This window comes from Coregonus clupeaformis, chromosome 24 (genome assembly GCF_020615455.1).
Source record: "Coregonus clupeaformis isolate EN_2021a chromosome 24, ASM2061545v1, whole genome shotgun sequence".
Lineage (NCBI taxonomy): Eukaryota > Metazoa > Chordata > Actinopteri > Salmoniformes > Salmonidae > Coregonus > Coregonus clupeaformis.
In genome coordinates this window covers 36,875,871-36,894,742 of record NC_059215.1, presented here as the reverse complement: position 1 = coordinate 36,894,742, position 18,872 = coordinate 36,875,871, and the positions used below count along the sequence as shown (strand labels likewise).

Here is an 18,872-nt window from a genome sequence, read left to right as displayed (position 1 = left end):
CTTTGATCGGCACAGATAACACACTGTAGGTGATGACATGCCAAACTGCCTGGTTTGGTGTCATGAAAATACGGGCTGCGTCTGAAATAGCACCCTATAAAAGTAGTGTAGTATATAAGGAATATGGTGTCATTCTGGACACAGCCATGGTGATCATCATAGCGATAGTAAGAATGTAAGGGCCAGCTGAGAGAAACTACCTGTTTTTTATGGATTATTAAACACTCTGGTGTAATAAGAATGGTTCTACTGAACTGTACAAACAAGTGTATTCGCGATCAGAATATTTGTTTTCAATATGCAAAACATGATGAGGGGTAGAACACACACACACACACACACACACACACACACATATATAACAACCCAGCTGTTTGAACTTGACATTAGAGTATGTAGACAAGCTAAGATAGGAATGGAGATGCATTGGATAAAGGGAGGGAAAGGCACACAATACAAAATATACACACACACACACTCTGAGCCTCCTCTAGCTACAACATGAGGTTCCTGTTGTGTCTCTGCTACGCTCTAGTGCCCTTTGGCTCCCTTACACTCCTGCTGCTAAACCAATTAGCCAGTAATAGAGCGGGCCACACAATCAAGCCCACATGCAGCCTCAGCCCCAACCCAGAACCTGTCCGTTTTAAATAAGGTCCACGGGAGGTCTCTGAAGGAGGGTGAGGTCACCAGCTACTTTACCAAGACCAGGACAGACGCATCAGCCCTTCAAAGTGCACACACAGACACTCACACTTGCATGCATTTACGTGTGCATATGGTGTAGGGGAGAGGGGTACAAAACATAAGAGACAATGGTACACACCGTAGGTGTAGGGAACAAGGTTACACTACATGTAGGGTGTAGGGGACAATGGTAGACTACATACCCAGCTAGAACATTTGATTCATTGGAAGTTGTGGGAACGTATGTTTTTGGTTTCCCATTGGTTCTGGGAACGAAGCCATATGTTTCCTGACCGGTAAAACAGAACGTTTTTTAAACGTTCTGAGAAAAAGAAGTGAACATTCCACCTGTTCTGGGAATGTACATTTTTAGTTTGCAGGGAGGCTCTGTGAATGTTTTACTATGGTTCCCTGAAAGTTTTCCTGGGAGGCTATATTAACGTTCTGAGAACATAAATTATAGGTTATTTGAAGGTAATTCAATATCATTCTGAGAACAATAAGACTTTTAATAATACTGCTAGCTTAGTTTGGGTTAACTGTTTTGAACTCCAAGCACGGATACGACACATGGAAATGTATTTGCTTAGGCATTAATCATGCAAACATGATAGAGGATAGAGAGAGTTTTGTTGATGCTGAGAAAGGAATGTATATTTTTTTAAATAACATTCTTAGAACGTTACTAATGTGTTCTTGTGGTTTTGATGGAAAGTTTTCTTAATGTTCTGAGAACATTACTTTAAATAGAACCATGAGGAAACCTGTAGAAAACGTTATGCTGAAGTACTGAAATTCCTATAGAAGAACGTTGTTTCTTAACATCCTCAGAACAATTTGAGAACATTACTTTAAATAGAACCATGAGGAAACCTGCAGAAAACATTATGCTGAAGTACTGAACTTCCCACCTAAGAAATATTGTTCTCAGAACGTTATTTACATTACATTTTAGTCATTTAGCAGACGCTCTTATCCAGAGCGACTTACAGTTAGTGAATACATATATATATATATATATATATATATATATTTTTATACTGGCCCCCCGTGGGAATCGAACCCACAACCCTGGCGTTGCAAACGCCATGCTCTATCAACTGAGCTACATCCCTGCCGGCCATTCCCTCCCCTACACTGGACGAATTGTGCGCCGCCCATGAGTCTCCCGGTCGCGGCCGGCTGCGACAGAGCCTGGATTCGAACCAGGATCTAGTGGCACAGTTAGCACTGCGATGCAGTGCCTTAGACCACTGCGCCACTCAGGAGTATGTGCTAGTTATGTGCTAGCTGGGTATCCTGCACCATTCCCAGAATGTTGTGGGAAGGTTGTATGTAAAATAACCATAGGACAACCACGCTCTCACCAAGCTCTAAGAAACATATGGTTCTCAGAACATTATGTGCTAGCTGAGTAGGGTGTAGGGAACATGAGTGTATGGGGACAGGGGACCCAGCGAGGGGGTCTAGGGAAGCAGCTGGAGGGCAGAGAGAGGGACTTAACAGGCGCTTCATTGCGGTTCCATTCTCCTCCACTCTTCTCTTATCTGTCCCTTAAATTAAACGCAATGCTATCAGTGCCATGCTAAATCTAGTGGTTCCAATTAGAATTCATGCCACATTCCGCGCACACTTCCTCAACAGTCATGACCCTCCTTTTAAAAAAGGGGTAATTCTTTTAATGGTGTTATACTGTATTTATAGGCTGATATACATTTTTTATCTCATAGTTTTTAGTCTTTCTGGAGAGAGGAAAAAGTCATTAATGATGGCCAAGTATGAAATTCTCAATTTTACATTTTTCATTTTCCAAGATGGACACATCATAACGAAACGTTAAGAACTCTTTTAGTAAAGTACCTGTAATCCTCAATCCTCATTCTTCTGCCCGACCCAGGACTCCATTTTCTCCTTAATTTGACGTAATTTCCCCCAGCGCCCGGTGAGGGCATTAGCGTGTGTCTGTGGAGCGTTTAAGGGGCTTGAGTCTCCCCAGGAAGGCGATTTAGAGCCCTACATGGGGTAGAGGCGACCCGGGAGGTGTCAAAGCCTCCGTGTGGGGGACAAGGGGGATGAGGTAAGGGGGCCTGACACCTCTATTCAGGGCGGCGGGTAAGCGTTCTGTCACCATTGCGAGCCCATTGAGGCAGTGAAAGCCCAAATTATTCAAATCTTCATATTTAGCATAACCTTATTGACATCAATTAAATCGGCGAATCGTAGGGAATATTTGGAGAGCGCAGCGAGAGGTATAGCCAAAGCCTTTATGTGAGACTCATGGAGAGATGTGGTGGGATATTGTCGGCTCGGTCTCTCCAGCTTCTTCCAGTACTGCAGCCAATGGAAGGCTGTCTCTGTGATGTGAGTGACTGGCTCTCTCTACAGTTGTGGAAGCCACACAGTGTAGGGACACGTTCTGCTGTGAGCCTAGCCACACTGCCTGCGTTCATTCCATGTTTGTGTGTGTGTGTGAGACAGACAGACAGACAGAGATGGTTGGTGGAGGGGAGTGTAGGCACAGTGAGGTCCAGACCTCGGCCATGGGTTGCAGTTGTAATCTATTATTTCCTGCGCTTCCACTACCACCGTCACTAAGTAAAAATCAATATTCTTTCCACATGTTCGAGTGTAACCTCTTAGTATCTGATACGACTGCTGGGAGGAAGCAGAGAACGTTTGCCAATCAACCCGGCTGACAAACAATATCCCCAGGCTCTCTACTCTCCAACTCAAAGACCACGACCAGGGCAGAGAGAGGGAGAAGGGGAGAGAGAGATGAAGGGGAGAGAGAGGGAGAAGGGGAGAGAGAGATGAAGGGAGGGGGGAGAGGGGGACAAAGCTTCTCTGAAGTGGTGCAAAAACACCCCCTGGTCGAAAAACAAACTTAACTTTTCTTAACAATGTGCTCCTCTCCGTGGCTCTCCAGCCCTCTCAACCCTCGCCACCCTTCTCACTTCTATTTCCCTCCCCCTTACGTACCCCTTCATCCCCCTCCTCCTTCCCTTCCTCACTCTCTCTCTCATTTTGGGAAACATCCCCTTTACTAGCTTGGTTTTCATTTGTCTGCTGTCTGTGCGAGTTCTGGAAGGGGAGATAATGTAAGGCAGGACCTAGTTTAAAGGACACTGCCTCAGGGTATTCCCTGCCTCCCACTCTCTGTCTCTCTCTCTCTCTCTCCACACACACACACACACACACACACACACACACACACACACACACACACACACACACACACACACCAGATAGATTACTTTATAAATAAGAATAAAACAAGTAATTAATTCTCTCAACTTCTGAGCTCACTAGCCTCCGGCCGTGTAAACGGAGAAGTGTAAATTGATACAATGTGCATCCTTTCAGATAAATAAATAGCACATTTGCAACACAAAAAGGTTGCCTTTTATGCAATCCTAATTTCCTGAACTGTTAAATTATATTTTTTGTCTCTGTGTGACTGTTAGACGGGAGCTCGCTATTTGTTGGGTTTCCGGCACCGAAACAGACAGACCCGGTTGCGGCAGTTTTTTTTCTCCGCTGGAGCGAAGTGGAAATGTTACGGAGGCGGAGATAGAACCAATTTAATGGCCTTCTCTTTCTAATAGCACCCAAAATAGAGTGGTAGTCTCACAAGACTGGAACTGATACACACTATTTGCATTGTAATGAGATGTCCTATTTCATCTGGAATGAACACGTTGCTGGTTTCAGTGTGACGTGCTGTCAAGCCGTGCCCTCATAACTTATACGACGGAATGTCTAAATACTGTATTGGCATGTACACATTTCAAGGTTGATTAATAATAATTAAACAATTATTTTTCTTTCTACTCTGTCCCCAATCCTCTGGCATTTGAACGTGTTCATTACCTGTACTGCAATATTGTGAATATTTCTCATTGTCATTGTGAATAAAGTTCCCCTCTTCAAAACAATACGACAGACTACATTACCCAGAGTAAGGCTTCATATCAGGAGTCCACCTACAGAGAGACACTGTAAACTGGCAAGGTACGAAACGCTGTCTTAATAAACCACACGTGGGAGTATAGATCACACTGTGCACTAAAGACCACTCTAAATCTTATTCTTCCACCTGGCCCACATCTCTTCCTCCCTCTTTCCCTCTCTTTTCCTCCCTCCTCCCCTCTCCCGCTCCCCCTCACAGCACAGGTCTGATGATGGAAAGGAATGGTGAGAGGGGTGTAGGAGGAAAGAGGGGAGAGAAAGAGAGAGAGAGAAAGGGATGGATGGAGGAGGGATGAGTAACAAAGGCCCCTGTAGGACTGCTGTGTAGGCCTGCGGGCCTGCCTGCCTGCAGAGCTGATAGGACCCTCTGTCTGTCTGTAGCCAACCCCAGTGCCATCAGCCCACTCCATGCTCCAAATACACACAAACACGCACACACACACACAAATACACACTGGAGGAGACTGGATAAGCCTCTCCTCTCACCCTGACTCAAACTCCCCCAAATGGTGCCTTTATGCTCCTCAGTGGTCGGCAGGTAGAGGGGTCGGGTGCAAAGTGGGAACGATTGAGCCTTCCAAATGTCACCAGGTTATCTGAACGCCACAGAATGACATCTCCCACTCGCCATTAGATCTTCAACCTTGATGCCAGCTTAGCTAGAGTCTTTTTCCAGGCTTTTCAATGTAGGTTGATATTATGTTGGTTGTAGGTGGAACAAAGATGGAGAACTCCAAATGTCACCAGGTTCAAGTCTACAGAATGACATCTCCCACTCACCACCTGATCTCCAACCCTGGTACCAGTTTATGGTGGTTCGAGTTAGTTGTCGAAGGCTTCTCAGCGTAGGTTGTAGCCTTTTACAATGTAGGTTGATATGTTGGTTGTAGGTTGAACAAAGGTTGTAACCCTCCAAATGTCACCAGGTTATCTGTATGGCCACAGAATGACATCTCCCATTGACAACCCTCATACTGGGTTCTTTGTTGAAGGTTTTTCAATGTAGGTTGATATCTCATTAACGTAACATAAATGTAGACTATGTCGCCTATATGGAAATGAACTCAGCGACCGGTGCAACTATATGAAGCGGAGATGAAAACAGCTAATTAAGAAGCATGACAGTATTGAATTGTGAATATCTGATGCAATCATCAGTAATTACAAGATCAGCTTATGCTATTCTACGGCAAGCAGATGGGTTCATTGTCAAAGGCAATAATCCTGAAATCCCAACTCCCCCATCATTGAAAAAAAGAAGATTTCAATGTCATGAAGCCTGGGTTGTACGCAAACAAATCAACCCCAAATGAAAAACAAATGTATTCGTCGAGCAATGCTGCTGTTGAAAAAATAGATAATTTTGGCATATCTGATGTAATCGCATGCCAACTCAAGACACAGATAATGGTGACCTTAGATTATATTGCTGTATTCAATTGTAATCTAAATGAAGTAGCTACTATTTGCTATTTAGGAGAATCAGTCACGGCCACCAGGTGAAAGTATGTTCGCGCATTGAAAAAATATAACCTTTTCAGCTCCGTATGAACAGCTGGAAATTCTATTAAAATATTGAAATTTAAAATCTGAAAAAAAGAGGTCCATGGCATGAAAGATAGAAAATAATAAAATGGGTGTCTCCAAAAACTGCACAACTCTAATACATACTGCAACCCAGTTACAAGTTAACACCCCTATTCTAATACTGTATCCCAATCCCCCATCAAGATGGGTAGTCTAGGTCTAGTCACTAAGTGTCTATTTCAAAGTAAAAGCCAATGCATAAATACAATTAGCAGGTTTTGTCACCATGGAGACAGAGCTGGGTAATTAGCATCTTTGAGCAGCCAACAGGACAGGACCTCTCTCCCTCTATCGCTCTCTCTTTATCTCCCTCTCTAACTCTCTCTCTCTCTCTCCATTTCTTTATTTCCTCTCTGTCCTGCCTCTCTCACTATTTCCCCCTTCTTGTGCTCTCTCTATTTCTTTCTCTCTCTCCATCTATCTATCCCTCTCTCTGTCAGACACAGGGGTGGTGGCAGGGTGGCAGGGAGCAGATGAGTGCTGATTGGGGCTCCCGGCCGCATGTCAGCGCCTTAATTGGGCGCAGCACATTAATTGAAAGTGAAAAGCGGCGTTGGCCAAAAAAACAACAAACGATGGGAGGTGTGGGTGAGGAATGTTGAAGGGTAGGAGCTAGAGCTGGAGCTGAGTCTGAGGCTGAGGCTGGGGCTGAAGCTGAGGCTGAGGCTGGGGCTAGGGCTGGGGCTGAGGCTGGGGCTGAGGCTGGGGCTGAGGCTGGGGCTGGGGCTAGGGCTGGGGCTGGGGCTGAGGCTGGGGCTGAGGCTGGGGCTGGCTGGTGGAACCAATGGTGCGACTGAGAAAAGTGCAGCAGTTGAGTAGAAGGAGAGAGGAGGGAAGGGAGGAGGAGAAAGCGATAGAGGGAGAAATGGAGGGAGGAAGGGTGCTCTGTTGGAAGTCTTTAATTGATTCAAATTAGGCGTTTGATTGACAGTGACAGGAACTGGGCAGGGACAAGCCAGGCCCAGATGACAGCGATTAGCGTGTAACTAAACAAGCTGTCGTTTTACCACAACACGTTTAGCTATGGGAAACACTGGCCATATGGCTCCTTTAACCCTCAGTGATCTGCAACACACACACTTCCTACCACACAGTGAGACATGGGCCGTGTCCGGAATCTGTTTTGCCTGCTACTTACTAAAACCACATACTGTGTACTAATCGTTATACATACTATTTAGAACATTCTGTTTAGTAAAAATGTATTCAGTAAGCAACAAATATCAACATTCTAGGCTCACCCATACTGAGAATGCCCATACTGAGATGTGCAATTGCGTTATTTCCCGCCATTTGTTGATTTTGATACAGCACATCCCCTTATCACATTATCAGCTGATTATCAGCTGTTGTCAAACACACATGCGTCTGAAAATACGATTCTCTTCCTCAATAGCATGCAGCAAATTCTACTAGATGAAAAACTGAAATGAGTATGACATCCTGGCATTTAAAATTGCAAGTATGGATATTCGGACACGACCAGACAGATGGACACGAAATGACAATGGTTTGTAATGCAGGTATCACAAGAATGGAAATAAGCATGCCTGACTGACAAAAGCCCCCAGAAACAATACATGTACATCTTGTGATTTATCAGCTTTTTTTTATTTATTATGTAAATGAGCTATCACTAAAGCCATATCAGTATGATACTGTAGCGTTGTCATTATTCATCTTCTGCATTGGTTTGCCATGTTTTTTTATTTCGCATGTGGACATTTCTGGCCTGCACTGCTAACTGCTCTGTATGTGTGTGCCTTGGCTCAGTAGAGTGAACCCGTGGCATAGAAACCCGTCGGTGCTTCCTAACCACTCCAAAGTGTTACAAGGCCCCTCACTAACCAAAGGTTAATGCTTTCTATGGGGCTCACATCGCAGGGAAGGAGTAGCAGCAATCCGCTCTCCCTCTCTGGGTAATATGACAGAGATGGTACCGGGATAGATTCAGGAACGCCAGGAACAAGGTAAGCTTTCCTCTATCGCACCCCTCTCCACTTCTCCGCCCCCTTTTGCCCCCTCCCCGCCACCCCTTCCCTGCCTCTCGCCTCTCCACTCTGCCGCCTCCGCCAAATTAAACGGCAGCCTTTGATTTTGCCAGAGTGGGCTTTTTTCACCGACCAGCCCACGAGAGCTGGTGCCGCTACCGGATGGTGGGAAATGGGAACTCACTGAGGCGAGGGAGGAAGCGAGAGAGGGGGAAGGAGGGGGGAGTTTTGTTTGCTAAAAACAGTGGGGAGTTGGCCCAGTGAAGAATGTCAGGTCAAATTGTTCTTGACAGTGCTAATATTGGAACCTCATAGCCCATAATTACATGCAAATAAATAGTGAAATGGCTCTCAGCTGGAGACCGAGTGGGAGAGGGCTGCTGTTAGCACGAGCCAGCTGGGGACCGCAGCGCAGAGAGAGAGAGCGAGGGAGAGAAAGAGACAGAGAGAGGGAGATAGTCTATCATTGAAAAAATGGGTTACTTTCAGTCTGAAGTTTTGTATACGTTTCGTAAAAGAGCAGCAACGGAAAGGCTGTTAATCAATGGTGAAAAGTCAGCCTACGGTACAGTAACATTGGACCGACACCAACACGGTCTGATTGACCGGAGTGACAGTCGCACCTTTTGCTATTCTAAGGGGTATCAATAACTTACTAGCCTGGTTAAACCAGACTAAACGCTACACTCACCATCCAGACTAATCAATCACGGCTTCCCCACCTGTCAGAGTGGTATCTGTGACCAACAGGAAGCACATGCACCCTGCTGATCTTTCACCTCTGGGTGTCTGGTGCAGGTTCACATCAGTGGCCAGTGACCTTCCAACCTTTTGACCTTTGACCGGACAGTTCCACCTTGTGAAAGGCCCAACGAGTCACAAGAAAGACCCACAGAGATGATGGCACAATAAGAACACCAATCTGTACCCATAGTTTTTTTGTGAAATTGTTTCTGATTGAAATTGAACTCTATTACTGGTCAATGGAACAATTGAGGTAGTGTTGTTGTCCTACAGTAGCAGGAATACTATATGAAAAAAGGGTGATTTAGATTGAGAAAATCACTCTCCAAGGCTGTTAGTGTATGCTGTAGCCTGCCTGCATCCCTAAAATAGGGTTAGGTGTCCATTCATATATTCTATTCTATATGACAGCCATTGTTTACTTACTGTCTGTGGTTTAGATAAAAGGCTGTGAAAATAGCTGTTAAAATTAACTCAGAACCTCTATAATGAAGTCTCTTCTGGAAATAATGTAAATGTACAGTATATACAATGAGTATACCTTCCTAATATGTCTATGTCATGGAAAAAGCAGGTGTTCTTAAGGTTTTGTATGCTCAGTGTATATACTGTATATATGCCTATATGATCAGTATTCAAGATACTGTCAATGCCGAGCCCATAAAGTGTAATAAAGAAACACAGCTCCTGATCTAATAGGCCTTTGCGACTGCGTGGGTCCCACAGTGTGCTTTTCGGTCTCCACCACCCCACTTAAATCCTCATCTTCTAGGATTTACTGAAATTCATATTGGCTGCCTCTGCAAGATAAATGTAAATCGCATTCCCTTATATTTGCTATTTATCAGGATGCAACAGCATCCTCACTTTCAGCAGGAAAAATATCTCTCACCCGCACACAAACAACCTTGCATTTAAATAGCATTTTTATTGTCCTCTCTAGCCTTTCATCTATGAGAGGGGGAATAATGTTGCCTCTCTGGGGAGAGAGAGAGAGAGAGAGAGAGAGAGAGAGAGAGAGAGAGAGAGAGAGAGAGAGAGAGAGAGAGAGAGAGAGAGAGAGAGAGAGAGAGAGAGAGAGAGAGAGAGAGAGAGAGAGAGAGGAGAGAAATGTGAATAGAAAGAAGGAGTGAAAGACAGAGGTGATGTCAGACCGAAAGGGATAGAGAAAGAGTGAATTGGAGAGAATGTGAAAAGAGGGAGAGAGATGTCCAATTGTCAACAGAGAAATCCAATAAAAAATCTAAATAAATAATATAATAGTATCTTGAGGTCAGGAATACAAAGAATAGATTTGACAAGGTCCAATAATACCAAGTACTATTTGACAACAGAAAGCCAATCAAAGTAAATGAACGAGCAACCAAGTTAACCAATGAGTCCTTATAATATCAAATTTCACATGATGCATCTGTATTCTCAGTAATCACAAGGACATCCTATCATTTTGTTATCCATGCACCTGCCATAACCACTATGTCTGGTCGCTCAAATTCCCATTGTTCAGTACTGTACTGTATTGTATTCTGAATAGTTTTACCTCCAGATGGTTTCGGCTAGCGATAGCCCTGCCTAACCACCAGGAGGCTCAAACACCTTTTAAGGGGCTTAAGGGCTATTGAGTCCATTCTTCCACAGAGAAAGAGAAGAGGAGGAAGGAGGAGAGCTTTCCACTCATCCGAACCACTGAAACTATGCTACCTACAATTGCTATTACCAGACCAGGAAGACTCCTATTTTCTTATTTTCACGCTTCCAGCGCTGGTAGAAGAAGAAGACAAAATGAATAAATAAGTAAATGTATGCAAAAAAAAAACATTCCGCCAGTGGATATGATTTAAATTCGCCTGATTTTCTTGGCAGGTCTCATCTTTTTCTCTTCTAAAGCTTCTTACTTTTTTTTTTATTCTCCCCAAATTGAAACAGCATCTGTATTTAGGATGAGTTCTAATTAACAAGTATGTACCCCCTTCCCCCCCACTCTCCCTCTCTCTAAGTATGGAAGTGATGTAAATATATGCATTCATCCTTTCTGATTTGTTGACACCGGAGCTTGCCAGCTGACACGGTGCCCAGTGAAGGAGCTTAATACCCCCAAGTTTTCATAACGTAGGAGACTAAGGCGCAAGTCTCTCTCTCTCTCTCTCTCTCTCTCTCTCTCTCTCTCTCTCTCTCTCTCTCTCTCTCTCTCTCTCTCTCTCTCTCTCTCTCTCTCTCTCTCTCTCTCTCTCTCTCTCTCTCTCTCTCTCTCTCTCTCTCTCTCTCTCTCTCGCTCTCTCACAGTGTCTTGTCAAACATTTTGTTTTTCTCTCCCCTGGTAAATGTTTATTTTTTTGGCAACCCCTGTGCAGGATTCTTAAATATTCATCCCCTTTTTAAAAAAGTGGCTGCTGTGCTAATGGAAGTGCTGTGGTGAGGGGTGAGGGAGTGAGAGAGGGAGAGAGAGAGAGAACAGGAGGGAGGGAGAGGAGAAGGCCCCCTCCCCTTATCTCGGGCAGACAGTTGTCAGGAATCACTAGTGAGGCCTGAGTTAGCGCACGCGGCACAGGCAGGCAGGCCTAGGGATATGGATCAAAGGGAGAGCGCTACAGTGGCTCTGATCCCCTAGTGCTGAAACCCCAGCCTTAGTCGCTCACACACACACACACACAAACACACACTCCCCGACATCAAATGCTAGCCAGAGCTCTTCCGCCATTCCAAAACACAAATCTTCATCCACCACAGCAATGGAAATTGAGAAGGAAAAACCTTGACTTTTTTCTCCGTTTTTTTGTGTGTGTGCTTTTGTTGACTTTTATGATGAATTTATGGGTTTAGTTGGGGTTTGTTTGTGGGTAATTGTTTGTTTATCTGTGACAGGTCAACAAGTTGTGTGTCCTGACAGCGAGGGATTAGGGGACCAACATTGTGCCTGTCTCACTGACAATTCATATAGAAAACAGTCTGACAATGGGATGACCGAAAATAGCCCAACAGATATTTTTTTTACGTGGTTCAATAAGATCAGCTTTATTTCATCAAGAATCCGAGGCTGTAACAGAATGACTGGGAGCCAGGCTGCGAGAAGAAGAGGGAGTGTATACATATCAAATGCACTTTCCCATCGCAAGGCTAGCATTTTCATATTGTAATTTTCTCACTCAATAAGACTTGGAATTGGCTGCATTCTACTGCTAGTTTCCTACATGAAAGTCAGTAATTCTTTCGTATTCAATTTGAAAGGGGGGAGGCACAAAACGTCTTGTGTGTGCATCAGATGCCAAAAGCAATATGCACTATCCAAATTGAATTATTGCCTGTCACAGGGCATGGACGTTATGCTATTTTCAAGCTCATTATTTGGAAATACTCCCAACATTGTTATCTCATGTAAATGATTGGAAACATGATGGAGGGGTCAAGATGGTTGATCTCGCAATGAAAACGCTAATGCAGTGATACCATAAACTGCATTTCAAAAATATTTATTTCCATGCTTTTCATTTCAACCCCTCATTGCTCATAGTGAGAGTGCATGTTTTCATGTCATCAAAACAATACAAATTATTTAATTTAAAATAAATTATATACAACTATTTGGTTGTTTATGGAATTTCTAGTGGTTAAATCGCATTGCTCATACTTTATAAAAATTCAACAAATTGTGGTGAGAAACCTGTCTTATAAGCCTTATTACCCTGAGCTCAGACTGGACAGGCTCATGTATAAGATGATAGGCTGTCTAACACCTACTAAGATATGGAGAGTTAGAGACACGTGTTCAAGGCTGGAATATCACTCCCTACCTCTGACTGGTAGGGCCAAAGGGGGCTTAATGGAACTAGTCTAAGTCTTAGCCATACCAGCCATCAGTTTTACCAGGACAAAGCTAGATATAACTACAATAGAGGGTGGGGGAGAGAGAGAGGGAGATTTCATTTTAATTTGAGTTTGGTATAGGTTTGGTATAAGAGCGGTAATCAATGGCAGCCTCCAGTAACATTCAATGGATGGCAGCCTCCAGTAACATTCAATGGATGGCAGCCTCCAGTAACATTCAATGGATGGTAGCCTCCAGTAACATTCAATGAATGGCAGCCTCCAGTAACATTCAATGGATGGCAGCCTCCAGTAACATTCAATGAATGGCAGCCTCCAGTAACATTCAATGGATGGCAGGCTCCAGGAACATTCAATGGATGGCAGCCTCCAGTAACATTCAATGAATGACAGTTTCCAGTAACATTCAATTAATGGCACCCTCCAGGAACATTCAATGGATAGCAGCCTCCAGTAACATTCAATGGATGGCAGCCTCCAGTAACATTCAATGGATAGCAGCCTCCAGTAACATTCAATGGATGGCAGCCTCCAGGAACATTCAATGGATGGCAGCTTCCAATAACAGTCAATGGATGGCAGCCTCCAGTAACATTCAATGAATGGCACCCTCCAGTAACATTCAATGGATAGCAGCCTCCAGTAACATTCAATGGATGGCAGCCTCCAGTAACATTCAATGGATGGCAGCCTCCAGTAACATTCAATAGATGGCAGGCTCCAGTAACATTAAATTAATGGCAGCCTCCAGTAACATTCAATGGATAGCAGCCTCCAGTAACATTCAATGGATGGCAGCCTCCAGTAACATTCAATGGATGGCAGCCTCCAGTAACATTCAATGGATGGCAGCTTCCAGTAACATTCAATGGATGGCAGCATCCAGGAACATTCAATGGATGGCAGCTTCCAGTAACAGTCAATGGATGGCAGCCTCCAGTAACATTCAATGAATGGCAGCCTCCAGTAACATTCAATGGATTGCAGCCTCCAGTAACATTCAATGGATGGCAGCCTCCAGTAACATTCAATGGATGGCCGCCTCCAGTAACATTCAATGGATGGCAGCCTCCAGTAACATTCAATGGATGGCAGCCTCCAGGAACATTCAATGGATGGCAGCTTCCAATAACAGTCAATGGATGGCAGCCTCCAGTAACATTCAATGAATGGCACCCTCCAGGCACATTCAATGGATAGCAGCCTCCAGTAACATTCAATGGATGGCAGCCTCCAGTAACATTCAATGGATGGCAGCCTCCAGTAACATTCAATAGATGGCAGTCTCCAGGGACATTCAATGGATGGCAGCCTCCAGTAACATTAAATGGATGGCAGCCTCCAGTAACATTCAATGGATGGCAGCCTCCAGTAACATTCAATGAATGGCAGCCTCCAGTAACATTCAATGGATTGCAGCCTCCAGTAACATTCAATGGATGGCAGCCTCCAGTAACATTCAATGGATGGCCGCCTCCAGTAACATTCAATGGATGGCAGCCTCCAGTAACATTCAATGGATGGCAGCCTCCAGGAACATTCAATGGATGGCAGCTTCCAATAACAGTCAATGGATGGCAGCCTCCAGTAACATTCAATGAATGGCACCCTCCAGGCACATTCAATGGATAGCAGCCTCCAGTAACATTCAATGGATGGCAGCCTCCAGTAACATTAAATGGATGGCAGCCTCCAGTAACATTCAATGGATGGCAGCCTCCAGTAACATTCAATGGATGGCAGCCTCCAGTAACATTCAATGGATGGCAGCTTCCAGTAACATTCAATGGATGGCAGCATCCAGGAACATTCAATGGATGGCAGCTTCCAGTAAGAGTCAATGGATGGCAGCCTCCAGTAACATTCAATGAATGGCAGCCTCCAGTAACATTCAATCGACACCAAACACAACAACACCCACAGAGAACGAACCTGTTCAACTCTGGCATAACGCTACTAGAACATATTAAGTTAATATCTTCAGTTTGGACTATTTAATCTTGACTAGTAATGACTTGGTATTGGTCATCTAAGTCTGAGGTATGCAGTATGCAGATTGCTATTGTCTATAACAGGTTCTTTCAGAATGGGGGAATTAAATAAGCAATAGAATGTGGTTGGAACAGGTTTTTCATGTAGTGCACAAAAGGGAAGGAAAAGAAGGTGCAGTTGACCTGTGTTTACATCTACAGTTCAGTACTAGGCAATACTAAGTGCTGTTTACTGTTGTTGACAACATCAAATCAAACTTTATTTAAAGTGCATTTAGAATCGCTACACACTTTACATTAAAACAATAATAAAATAACATAGAAAGCAAAACAATCACTTATTAAAAGCCCAGCTACAAAGGTGGGGTCTTAAAAGTTATTGAAAAACCTCAATAGTATGCATTTGTACACTAACACCAACCCACTATAAGGAAGTTGTGTGGGACAGTATGGAATATGAGCAAATACATGTATCGCTTCGAGACAAAATGCTTGTACTGGTACAAAAACGGGGGGGAATAAATATTTAGTGGGGCTGCTGTTAGTTGCATAAACCACAATTGGATCAAAGTAAAGCTCTTTCCATTGCAAGCTCTGTCAAACCAATTAGAACCAACAAGACACAAACTCACTAAAACATCTTAGTCTTGTAACGAGGAAAGGAAATGAACAAACAACCACTTTGGAACAGAAACGTTCCTTTGGGGAAGAAGAAGTTGTAAATGCTGGATTGGCTGGAGAATGCTCCTCTGCTCACATCCCCAATAACACACAACAAAATCATTTTATTTACACACACACACACTCACGTACATTTCCATATATATTCCCATGCTTTGGCACTGTATGGGATAATCATACTGGGGAAAGCTCCATCTCCCCCATATGTTCCTGCCTGCTGTAAAGGAAATATTCTCTCTGCTGTGCGCATATAGAACGCTTTATTAAAGGCATTCAGAAGGGTTGGGGAAATAGTAGCCTACACTGAGGACAGAGAAAAATACTCCACAGAGAGAAAGAGAGAGATGGGAAAAGCAGAACATTTTGGGGAGAGAGTGAGGGAGATCAAAAAAGAGAAGAGGAGGAGGAATTTCGATTTAGAGAAAAAAAAGAGGCGGGCAGCTTTTTCAGCAGATGCCATGAGCCTTCCCTGCAGAAAAGGGGGAGACGGGGGAGGAGAGAAGGGGAGGAGAAAATAGTATTTGTGTCTGCAGGGGCACGGCCAGGGGTTGCTTGTGCAGAGCGCAGTGTGGTGGTCTGGAGGGCTGAACTGTGATAGTCCTGCTGTCAGGGAGGACATTAATTTCTCCCACAATGAGAGGTTGATGGGATTGCCACATGTCGACCAGGGTGAAGGGGTAAGAGAGAGAGAGAGAGAGAGAGAGAGAGAGAGAGAGAGAGAGAGAGAGAGAGAGAGAGAGAGAGAGAGAGAGAGAGGGGGAGTTGAGAAGAGCTAGATAGAGTTGCTAAGACTGGAGAAATGTAAAACCCTTTTACACACACACACACACACACCTTTACGCAACACCCATGTAGAGCAACGTATTAGAATGGATGGGTTGTGATTGTGAATCACTGACCCACCTGCTTAAACAACTAATTTCTCTGTTGCTGACACAACTCACATTGTTATGGATTTCATATATTTTTCTGAGTTGCAGTGAATTAACATCACGTTATTTAAATGTTTCTGTCACTTCAAATGCAAATGAAACACGTGTTCTTAAATTCTTAGAGTAATGTTATTAGAAATTAATTTACAATATACTGGAGTTCAGTTATTTCCTATTAGAATAAAATTGAATTAAAAATCACTTTCAAATTCCATTGCTAATATATAAACGCATACGTATGCAAAATCAAAGTAAAGGCCCCTCTTAATAGAAAAATCTCTTCTTGCCCATACAGTAGGCTTGGGAACTATAGCGTCGTAATCCCTAATGTAAAACAGGGAAGTCTTGTTATTTTATCTGTTCTACCGGCGAACAAGCAAGGGAGAGCGGGAGTCACGTTAATAATCATAAGGAAAAGCCAACCCATGTCCCTGATATTTATGCAGGTTTGCAGCGCTAAGCATTAGCCTCCCAAAGCCCCACCACTACGATTAACAATCAGAAAACGCTGAGGAACGCGCCTGTTATCCCCCAACTCTCCAGTACAAGAGAAAATCTCTTTTTTGTCACCCAAATCCTTCATTCTTTCTTCTCTTCTCCGCCGAAAAAAAGAGAGGAAGTATTACCAGTTTTCTCAATCTGCTTTGAGAAATATTTAAAGGGGGGTGGGATGGGGGGGGAATCGCAATAAAATATGTGTGAATGCGGGGGTAATTGCGGACAAATGTGGCATTAATTTAAATTTTAGACTCTTTAAATACCATTTCAATCTTATTTTCTGCTTGTTAGTCAGATCTTGTTGCTCCGGGTGGGCTGGACTGCCCAGTTTTGGTGAGTAATGGCATATAATTTCCTCACCAGTGATTTGCATCAATATCCACCCTAGTACTCTATTCTGTGGCTGTTAAGAATCAAACCCGATCAGAAATTCTAATTTTCAATGGTTATTGTTCAAGATGCCATGAGAGGATAAGGTGGACAATTCCTATTTGCATGCCACACACACGCACACACACGCACGCACACACACGCACGCACACACAACAATAGCATTGCGGATGATAGAGGGGAAAGGAAACAGCGGTGTAACATTCCCTTATCGAGTCCACTGTCCTCTAATAAGAGATGACCAAGAAAATAAAGCCTAAAATGTAAAAACCTGATGGACCTCCCACAGAAGAGGAAGAACAGGCTTGTTAGCATCAAGTTATTAAGTTATCACTTAGAATCTGAGGAAGAAGCTCTATGACATTAAAATGGTATACCTGCCTCATAGAATAATGCCTTAACTTTCAATGATACATTAAAATCTATTTTCTGAGTGAAAAATACTGAATCCCTAGGTCATTTACCATGCAATATTAGTCTATGGAAGTTTGTCTTGGGTAGCTAAGCCTTATTTTTATCAGTTACAATACATTAGGACAGAGTGCTTTGACAGAGACGTCTATTAATTCCGAAAATGATGTCGGTAGACACAGTCGACAATTCCGTGAAAAGACTCATTAGTTTAGTGTGATTACGTCTTTTCTTTTCTAGGATATCTTCGTATTAGTTGTTTCCCTGTAGTGCCTACTGAGTCGAGCGAAGGATTTGTCTAACATGGTTGTAGGTTTTAAGTTCAAACTCTAATTCATTTAGAATCCACTTGTCGAACAATCGTCCTCATTTGATTTGAGGCTCAGGGATGTGGGATGAAATTAATTGTCAAACATTATCATCCAAAATCCCCCTGTAGCAAGAGGATATTGGTATCTTCTGTACTTGAAACGTTTACAGTCAAAGCCACAAGAGACTCTCTTAATCAGAGACAAGCCACTGGGCATTAATCTATCAAAAGCAGAAACTGGGTTTCCGAGGTACGACAAAAACACAACTCTTCTCCTAGTTGCGAGAATGCATGTTTTGGACTTATGCAATCAACAATGATAACATTTGTTAGAGATCCTAATAAACAATAACAATAAACAGTGGGACAAGAAAGAACCTATCAATCGACATTTGAATAGTCCTTTTCTTTACCGCACAAGATTTTTATTTTTATTGAATGGGACGTTTTTTTTATAGGTTGCAGGTACGTTTCTTACTACGGAGGAATTGTCCTCACACACCAACGCGACTTGTACACACACGACCTGTACACACACCCTCAGAGCAGTGGAATAATACCGCCACACAAACACACAAATCCACACACCCTGACATGCGACCCTTTGACCCCCAGCACTTACCTGTGGGGAGAGGCCGTTGCTGACGGGGTTCATGTGGTTACTGGATGCCGAGGGGCTCATGAAGGAGTCAGAGTAGCTGGAGAAGCCATGGCGGTTGGACGACAGGCCGTATGCCGAGCCGCTGTCCCCGCCCGACAGCCCTCCCTGGTGCATGGTGGACGGTGGTAATGGCTGGGGGCGGTGAACCGTGCCACTACCGTCTGGGATTTCGACAGAAGGGGGACCAGGGAGAAATCA

The 18,872-nt window shown here is 43.7% G+C and overlaps 1 protein-coding gene across 3 annotated transcripts in view; it reads right to left on the bottom strand.

Moving 5' to 3' along the window:
* Window positions 1-18,872, bottom strand: part of LOC121538216 (paired box protein Pax-7) — a 68,878-nt gene that overhangs the window by 5,364 nt on the left and 44,642 nt on the right. For all 3 annotated transcript variants that reach the window (XM_041846041.1, XM_041846043.1, XM_041846042.1), the window contains one exon: window positions 18,636-18,835. In XM_041846041.1, coding sequence (XP_041701975.1) covers window positions 18,636-18,835 — 200 coding nt within the window. The remainder of the gene's footprint in view (window positions 1-18,635; window positions 18,836-18,872) is intronic.